Source organism: Fringilla coelebs (genome assembly GCF_963513975.1).
Source record: "Fringilla coelebs genome assembly, chromosome: 23".
Classification (NCBI taxonomy): Eukaryota; Metazoa; Chordata; class Aves; order Passeriformes; family Fringillidae; genus Fringilla; species Fringilla coelebs.
Genome location: NC_140049.1, coordinates 763,045 through 772,158, shown reverse-complemented (window position 1 = coordinate 772,158; position 9,114 = coordinate 763,045). Strand labels below are relative to the sequence as shown.

Here is a 9,114-nt window from a genome sequence, read left to right as displayed (position 1 = left end):
CCAGGGATGCTCCCTGCTGCCCAAGGGTCACTTTTATATCTATTTTCCCCTGTCTCCAGGTCCCTGTCTCAGGTTCCAGCGTCCCTCCAGTCCCCAGACCCGACTTCATGACGAGTTCTAAGGGGTTTGGGGGGCATTTCACATCTCCCAGGCCTTGGCCAGCTCTGATCCCAGCTGTGACTGGGGAGTGCTGGGCTCCCCTGCAAACACAGACTGCCAGTGACCTCTCCACCTCCTCCTCTCCCTCCCAGTGTTCCTGCTTCCACTCTGGAGGAGATGGGGCGCAAGGAGGAGGAAGGCAGCGGCTCCTGGAAGAAGCAGACCAGCAACATCCGCAAAACCTTCATCTTCATGGAGGCCCTGGGCTCGTGAGTACCAGCACGAGCAGAGGCTGCTGTCCCTGTGTGCCTGGGCAGGAGCAGCCCCAGCCCCAGCTCCCCAAGCCCTCCTGGCCCTGCCCAATGTCCCCAGGTCCCTCCTGGCCCTGCTCAGCATCCCAGGGCTGGCTGCCCTGGGACAGCCCAGGAGCAGGTGAGGGGTGCCCAGGGTGCTGCTGCTGCTGCTCCCACTCCTGGCTCACCCTTCCCAAGCAGCAGCAGAGCCCCCAGCCCCGGGCACTGCTCCAGGTGCCCCCTGCCCTCCTGCAGCCCCCTGACCCCCAGGGAGCCTCTCCTGCAGGGAAGGTTCTTGCCCCACTCCTGCTGCTGCTGCAAGGTCAGGGGCTGGCACAGCAGAGCACGACAATAACAAGTTGTATATTTAGCTCAGGAACCCTGACTCACTTGGGGAATGAAACAAAAACAAGGATGTTGGAGTTGTACAATCCTTCCCTGTGCGTTAACAGCTTCATTTGCCTATTCATGGGGATGAGACAACAAAACATTTCCAAGGTTGTGGGGGAGGAATTGAATTACCTCCACCAGCGAGTTCTGTCATGGACAAATTTTCTGTGACTTCCGAGCCCACGAGAGAGCTCCCAAAGAAGCAGCTACTCCAAGTGCTGTGCCTTGTCAGCCTCAGAGATTAATGGAATTATCCAGCAGCTTTCGCTAAGGGAATGAGGTTAGAAAGAGCTTTGTTCTCTCCTAGCCCACTTGTTGATTCATCATTTTTAATAAGGAGCATAATTATTATAAACTGTTTGGGACAGAGATGTAGAACAGATGCCCCAGCAGCTGATTTGTAGGTTGTTCATTTCCTACTATTGCTTTAATAGGAAAATTTAGCATTAGAAATTGGGATTTTTCCCATGTGCATCACTTCAGCTCTCTGAAGAATTGAAATGAAGATCTGGGACTTAAAACCACCTCAAAGTTGTTTTCACTTTCCCCCAGGCTCGACAGCACTGCCCTTCCTTGCCCTGAGACTCGCAGCAAGTCCCATTTAAGGCCCCCAATTAAGGAGCTGCATCATGAAGGTTTGATGAGGATTAGTGAGGACTGGCCCAGGGTCACTGTCACTGCCCCGGCCTCGTGCTCAGCCCCAGGACAAAGCTGGATTGGGGGTTTTAGGCAGGTTATAAATAATACCTGCTGCTGCTGGGGGGGACAGACACTCACTGTCACTTTGTCCCCAAGGGGACACAGGGACACAGCCTTTGCAGGCAGGAGAACAAGCTGAATTTAAAGATTAACTGGGCTTCTCCTGCTGTTTTGCATTTTGGACCTGCAGAATGTTGGGTGGCACAACTCAAACTGCAGCTCCCTCCCGGGCTGTGCAGAATTAACATTTTCTCTACAGAAACAATGTGGGGGTTTATTCACATTGCATGCCCTTGCCTTGAACCCCCTGAGTTTGGGGCTGCTCCAGTATGATTCCAGCTTTAGAATCAGCATCCACATAAAGTTCCACCACGTTGTTTTCTGTGCTCTTTCCCCTCTCTGCCAGTCTTTCCCATGCCCAAAGCACCCACTGAAATGCAGTTTCTCCCCCTCTCTGCAGAGGTGCCTTCTCAGAAGTTTTCCTGGTGAAGCAGAAAAGCACTGGCAAGCTCTTTGCTCTGAAATGCATCAAGAAGTCTCCTCTCAACAGGGACAGCAGCCTGGAGAATGAGATAGCAGTGCTGAAAAAGTGAGTGTGACAGTCCAGGCAGCATTCCTGATGTGCTGGGGGCCTTTTTAATAAAGGGTCTGGCCCCACTGATGGGCCCTGGTGCTCCAAAAGGAATTGGATGGACATCAGTGATCCTCTGCCATGCAGGGGAGGGACAGCAGCCCCAAACCCCCCGTGAACTCTCCCTGGTGATTAAAGCAAGATGACTGCTGGGTTTTCCCCCTTCTACCCTTGCCAGGATTTGTTTCTGACCCACATTTCCCTTTGCAGGATAAAGCATGAAAACATTGTGACTTTGGAGGATATTTATGAGAGCACAACCCACTTCTACCTGGTCATGCAGCTGTGAGTGCCAGCAGAGCCGTTCCTTTGGGGCCCCACAGAGGGACAGGCAGGAGCAGGGGATGTGTGGGACTTCAGCACCGACTGGGCACTCCCTGTGGCCCCTTGGCCCATCCCCACCCTAACAGCGACTTTCTGAACCACGGTTTGGATCTACTTATGCAAATGAATTCCTGACAGTTTAGCAGGGCAGAGGCAGAAGTATTTCTAATTAAAGCTGTGCCACGCAGGGTTTCTAGAAATGGAATGGGCACCGTGTCAGCAGCAGGGAACAGCTCTGAGCACCCTGCTGCTGCTGCTTGGCTGCAGGTTTAGTACAGAACAAAGGGCTGGGTACCTGGGTACCAGCCCCAGCAGGACTTGCCCCAAATCCCCCCCAAAGTGCCCACGAGTACCAGCAATCCCCACTGGCAGCCTGGCATTGCACCCAGGAGCACCCATCAGCCTCAGCCTCCCAAAAACTGCTGAGGAAGGAGCAGAAACTCAGCTGCCACAAAAGCTTTGTTTGTGTATATTCCAGTCCTTTTCCCTCCACAGGGTGTCGGGGGGAGAGCTGTTTGACAGGATCCTGGAGCGGGGCGTGTACACGGAGAAGGACGCCAGCCTGGTGATCCACCAGGTGCTGACAGCCGTCAAATACCTGCACGAGAACGGCATCGTGCACCGGGACCTGAAGGTGAGCCCTGCCCTGCCCACCCCCTCCTGCCCCTCCGTGCCATTCTCCTGCCACAAATGTCCCCGTGTCCCCAGCCCGAGAACCTGCTGTACCTCACCCCCGAGGAGAACTCCAAGATCATGATCACGGATTTCGGCCTGTCGAAAATGGAGCAGAACGGCATCATGTCCACGGCCTGTGGCACCCCAGGATATGTGGGTGAGCCAGGGGGCAGGGCTGGGCTTGTGCTGCTGGAGTTCCTGCAGAAAGGCTGGTGCACATCAGGGCATGGCTGGAAGAGGGAGAGAAACCATCAATGTGTTGGTAACACCGTGGGACTCACAGATGCACTGCACGGGCCCCATAAACGAGTGTGGGGAATGAAAAATCTCCATGGTTTAAAAATGCAAAGAAAAGGGGAATTTTAAGGGCAATATATTTATTGAAAAAATGTATAAAAATTATTTTAATGCAATGAGATTTTGTTTAATTCCCACCAGACTGCACTGGCTGCATGCAGCTCTATGGTCAAACCTCAGCATGCAGGCAGAGACTGTCTGTGGTTCTTTCTATATAATGGCCTAAAAAAGATCCAAAAACCACAGACCAATTCAGCTGGGAGAAGGGGCTGTTCCTGGCTGAGACTCCTGCTTCCCCCAGTGCTGGATAATCCATTATTGCTCAGAGCTGCCCTTTCTCTGCTGCCTGCAGCCCCCGAGGTGCTGGCCCAGAAGCCCTACAGCAAAGCCGTGGACTGCTGGTCCATCGGGGTCATCACCTACATCCTGTGAGTACAGCAGGCAGCAGCAGCCCGCTCCTTTTCCTCTGCCCTGCCTTTGGGACCTCGCTCCTTTTTCCCTGCCCTGCCTTTGGGAACTCCCCCGGGCTCTGCGGAGCGGGGTGAGGCCAGACCTGCCCTTTCTCTGTGGAGCACAGCACCGAATTCCTCCCAAACCCAGAAATTCAAGGGATGTGGGGAATCGAGCGCGGGAGAGGAGATGAAAGGATCCCATTTGCTCCGGCTGTGCCTCATCCTCTGCTTTGTTTTTCTCCATTCCCTACAAATACCATTCCATCTTCCCGAGGACTTTTTGTTTCGTTTCCTCCCACACTCTCAGCTCAGTACCAGCTGTGGCTTTGTCCTCTCGCTGCTGCAGTGAAGTTTTAAACTCTTTTTTAACTCTTTTGTGCAACCTTGCTGATCCCCTGAGCAGAGAGGGACAGAGGAGGGGGCAGAGCACCCTTGTGACACCTTGTCACCACTGCCACTGCTCCCTGTGGAGGAGCCTGTGCCCGCTCTGTGCTGGCACTGAAGGGCCCCTGTGTCTCTGCTCTGCCCCAGGCTCTGTGGGTACCCTCCTTTCTACGAGGAAACCGAGTCCAAACTCTTTGAGAAGATCAAGGAAGGCTACTACGAGTTCGAGTCTCCGTTTTGGGACGATATCTCAGAGTCAGGTAATGAAGGGATGGCACTGGATCAGCTTTGAGGCTCCTTCCAACCCAAACCATTCTGGCATTCTGTAAGAAGGGAAACTCTGCTGGTTCTTCCCCGTTTTTTTCCTCTGTCCTGTCAGCCACCACTTCACCAGCCCAAGCTGCTGGTGGAGCTCACTGCAGGCAGCATCCTCACGGCTTATTTCAACATCAATCTTTTATACAAACAAACAAACCTAGCAGGGGGTGTGCTGGGGTTTAATAACAAACATCACAATCCTTCCTGCAAGAAAAACAAAGGGAAAAAAAAGGGGAGAGAAGTAAGAGCTCTTCAGGGCAACTTCTAAATCTGCTCAGTTTTCACTTCATGGTTTCTAGAGCTATTTTTTAGGTGAATAATTCAACTCCAATTCACACAATCTAAGAGTGAAGTTTGGTACATCCAGAGTTGATATTTTTTCATCTGGAGCCTGTCACTATAAGAATTTTCCTTTACTGGGGTAATTGCAGAGTTATTAAGGTTGGAAAAGGTCTCCAAGTCCAGCCTTTGGCTGAATCCCACCACACCACATCACCGAGCGCCACCTCTCATTTTTTGAGCCCTTCCAGGGACGGTGACTCCACCACTGCCCTGGCCAGCCCCTTCCAGTGCCTGACCCCTCTTTCAGTGAAGGAACATTTCCCAAAATCCCACCTGAACCTGGAAGAAGGAGACAATAACCCTCTGTGCTTTTCCCTTTCCCAAACAGCCAAGGACTTCATCCGGCACCTCCTGGAGAAGAACCCGAGCGCGAGGTTCACCTGCGAGGAGGCCCTGCGGCACCCGTGGTGAGCCGGGGGTGCCCGGGGGTCCTGCACCCCCAGGTGTCCCCAAGTGTGCTGGCTGTGCTCCGTGGGAGCGGGGAACAGGAGTGTCCCCGCAGCAGGAGTGTCCCCCACCCCGTCATTAGCGTCATCGTCGTCACCGCCTCCCCCGCGCCGGGCTGGCTCCTTCTTTGTGCACAGAAAGCAAACCATGAATAATTAAAGATGCAATTTGTGCATATTTGCCTCCACAAACAGAGGCGGGGGAGAAATCCCACCCTGAGCTTTCCCAGGCTTTGAAGTGTGTGTTTGTGTTACATTTTGTTGCTGTTTTTCCTTTGGGTTTAATTATTGCTGATTGAACGTACAAAGCAGTTCGGTGCTTGCAGAATGTGGAATGCCTTACAAATGCCATCTGCCTACGAGCCCATTTTCTTCTCTTCCATCTGCAGGATTAATGGAAATACAGCCCTTCACCATGACATCTACCCATCTGTCAGTGCTCAGATCCAGAAAAACTTTGCAAAGAGCAAATGGAGGGTAAGTGGCTGCTGCCGGAGCCCAGAGCCATTTCACCAACAGCACCAGTTGCTGTCAGCCAGCGCTGAGCAGGGCTTCAGCTGGGGGGTGAGCACCCAAACCTGGGATCCTCCAAAGCTGGAATTGCCTGCAGTCCCTGTTTCCAGGGTGCTTGCAGCAATATTCCCTGCTGCAAGGTGAGATTCACCCCAAACATGGAGCAGAGGGCAGGGGGTCATTTCCCTGCTTTCCTCGGCTGGAAGCAGCTGTGAGCTCCAAACGCAGCAGCAGCTTGCACCCGATGCAAGGTGATGTTTGTGGGTTTGTGGCAGCAATGTGCCCATCCCAAACAGCACTGGTGTCACCCGGGGGGGACAGCTTGTCCTGGTATCACCAGCGGCTCACTGGGGCTTTTGTCTCCCTCCCCAGCAAGCCTTCAACGCCGCGGCCGTGGTGCACCACATGAAGAAGCTGCACATGAGCGGCCACAGCGGGGCCGAGGGCTCTGTCCCTGCCCCAGAGACCTCTGAGCCCCCCAGGCCCAGCAGCCCCACGGGGACCCCCCCGCCAGCAGCGCCAAGAGATGATGAGGACACAGCTCAGGGCTCCTCTCAGCAGCACCCAAACCCACCCAAAGCCCCCCAGCCCCAGCAGGAGATGGGAATGGGGGAGGAAAAGCTGCCAAGCTCCCCAGAGGAGGGACCCCTGCCCAGGGACAGCAGCCTGGCCCTGCCAGACACCCCCAGCCCCCCAGAGGGACCCCTGCCCAGGGACAGCAGCCTGGCCCTGCCAGACATCCCCAGCCCCCTGGAGAAGGGAACCCTGCCCAGGGACAGCAGCCTCACCCTGCCAGACACCCCCAGATCCCCAGAGGAGGGACCCCTGCCCGGGGACAGCAGCCTGGCCCTGCCAGACACCCCCAGATCCCCAGAGGAGGGACCCCTGCCAGGGGACAGCAGCCTGGCCCTGCCAGACAGCCACAGCCCCCCGGGCAGGAGCTCCTGTGGCTGCAGCCCCTCCTGTGTGGGCCATGAGAAGACAAAGGCCTCCTCCTGCTCCGAGACAGTGCTGCTCAAAAAGGCTTCAAAATCCCAGTAGGTATCCAGGTCCTTGCCATGGACTTCCAGCAAATGCAGTGGGAATGGAGATCCTGGCACAGGAGCTGTGGCCAGGTGGAGGGAGAGCGGGAGGGATGAGCCAGGGCTTTGTTGGGCTGGGAGCTGTGCCCAGCCCAGCCCAGGTGAGCAGGGTGCCCAGGCTGGGTGGCACGGCTCCCATGGACTGGAGCACGCTGGATTTCCACAGGAGTTACCAGCAGCTCAAGCTGCTGGTGCTGAGAGACCAGACCCTGCCTTGGCTGCAGGGACTGCACCCAGCCCTGCCCTGGCAGCTGATGGTCTGTACATTGATGCCACAATGCCCCTACAGAAGGATCCTAAATAATTGCAATTTCTCTTCTTTCTCTTCCCTTTCACCCATCCCAAGCAGTTATTTCAAGTCAGAGGTTCTCGTTCCAGTGAAAACCAGTAAACACTCGTCTCACTGTGGCACTGGGCAAACTGGAGTTTGTTTGATCATGTGATGGAGGCAGCCACGTGGTCAGAGGTGAGTGCCCTGCGATCCCATCTTCAGCTGCTCTTCATTAATCCAATTAGGGCAGGCAGAAGGGAAAGGCAGAAATAGCACAGTGACTGTACCTGAAATAAACAAACCCAGGGTTTTTCAAGAGAAAAAGCCTTTCACCAAGCACCTCTCCAGCCATGACTCAGCGCTCAGCTTCCACCAGGGCAGGCCCCTGACTCACAATCCAGCTTTTACATCCGTACGAGGCTGTCCAGGAACGTGAGAGAGGGAGCCAAGCATGGGTCTGTCACGCCAAACTCTGCACTGGTTTCAAGCTGCTCATGGGAAAAACACCGATGCAAACCTGTGCCTCAGCTGGGATTGGGCTGCTCAGCCAGGTCTCAGCTGGGGCCATGAGCAAAGGGCTGCCAAGAGCTGCAGCTCAGGGCTCAGCACAGGCAGCTCCTCTTTCCCGGGTTTGGCCCAGGCAGGCTTGAGTGTCTTTGTGAGCAGAGCCCAGAGAGGCTCATTTTGTGCAGCAGGGTGAAAGAATGCAGGTTGGATCCTGTCTGACCACAGTCCTGTCGTCATTTGCGCCGCTCTGTGTGTGAGCAGGGAGAAGCTTTGCTCTGAGCACTGTCCCAGAGGTGAGCTCCTGCTGGCACAGCTCTCCTCTAAAGCGACATCAAGAGAGCTCGCTCCTGTCACGTCCTGTGCCAGTCTCTGCTGATGAGGTTGTTTGATCAGGACTGCGCAGCACAAACGCAGCCCCTGCAGACCCCAGAGAGGCCGGTTCCAGCAATCAGTGCTGTGACAGCCCTTTGTGAGAGCCACAAAGGGATCCCAGCTGTCCCTGCCCCACCGCAGCTCATTAGCAGGGAAACAAAGCCCAGTCCTCACCTGGAATTCTCTCTCTTGCAGGACCTGAAGGGCTCTTCGACTCTTTTCTGCACTTCAGAGCCAGCAGTGTGAGCAGAAAGGAGGCTCTGCCCTGCCAGCAGCCCTGGAGAGCAGTGACCAGCTGGGGCCAGGGGCACAGCAGTGCCAGGATCCATCCCTGCAGTCAGCTCGGGGTGTTTCTGGATCATTCCAGCCAGGAGGAGGCGAGGGAAGCTCTGAGGCTCCTGCTCCCACAGCCAGTGTCCATTCTCATAGGGCATCATCAGCTTCTGTTTCCTGCACCCTGTTTAGCTGTCAATGCATCAGCCCCACAAACCAAAGCCATGCAGAGCTTCGCTCCCGGGGCAGCTCCCTTGTTTTTACAGCCCTCACCCTCTCCTCTCCTGGGCCTTGGTTAGTCCAGGCTTTGGCACTCTGGAGTTCAGCTGCCCAGCACTCAGTGCAGCTGCAACGGGAGAGAGAACCTGCTAGAAAGCTCCCTGTGTGTGACAATACCACAGCAAGGTCTGAGCTCCCCTTCCAAGGCTGTAATTGCACAATGAGCACTTGCTTAATAAAGCTGAGATTTGTTTTGTAAAGTGCCTCTTGGTTATGCATAGAAATCTGACATGGAAATGGTCTGCTAAGTCCCTCCTAAAGCTTTCCCTGTGCATCCCAGACCTGCTCCCACTGGTGTTTTTCTGGCAACATGTTCTGTGGAAAATAAGCAGATTGTGGCAGAAAATCAAACAAGACATCTGACTTCACCTTTGACTGTGAGCCTGTGTTTGTCCAATTTGCATAAATGTAGGTATGTTGTACAGAGGGAGATAAAATTCTCCACTTCTCTGATCTGCTTATTTGAA

General features: G+C 54.7%; 1 protein-coding gene across 1 annotated transcript; it reads left to right on the top strand.

Annotated features, from left to right (window-relative positions):
• Positions 1-276: 276 nt before the first annotated feature.
• Positions 277-7,388, top strand: CAMK1G (calcium/calmodulin dependent protein kinase IG; the record flags this gene model as incomplete). The annotated part of the gene is made up of 11 exons (XM_084220597.1): positions 277-368; positions 1,942-2,070; positions 2,323-2,397; positions 2,932-3,070; positions 3,145-3,268; positions 3,761-3,836; positions 4,392-4,504; positions 5,233-5,311; positions 5,740-5,827; positions 6,236-6,900; positions 7,292-7,388. 11 exons carry the CDS (start codon positions 277-279, stop codon positions 7,386-7,388), a joined length of 1,677 nt encoding a protein of 558 aa, XP_084076723.1.
• Positions 7,389-9,114: the final 1,726 nt, after the last annotated feature.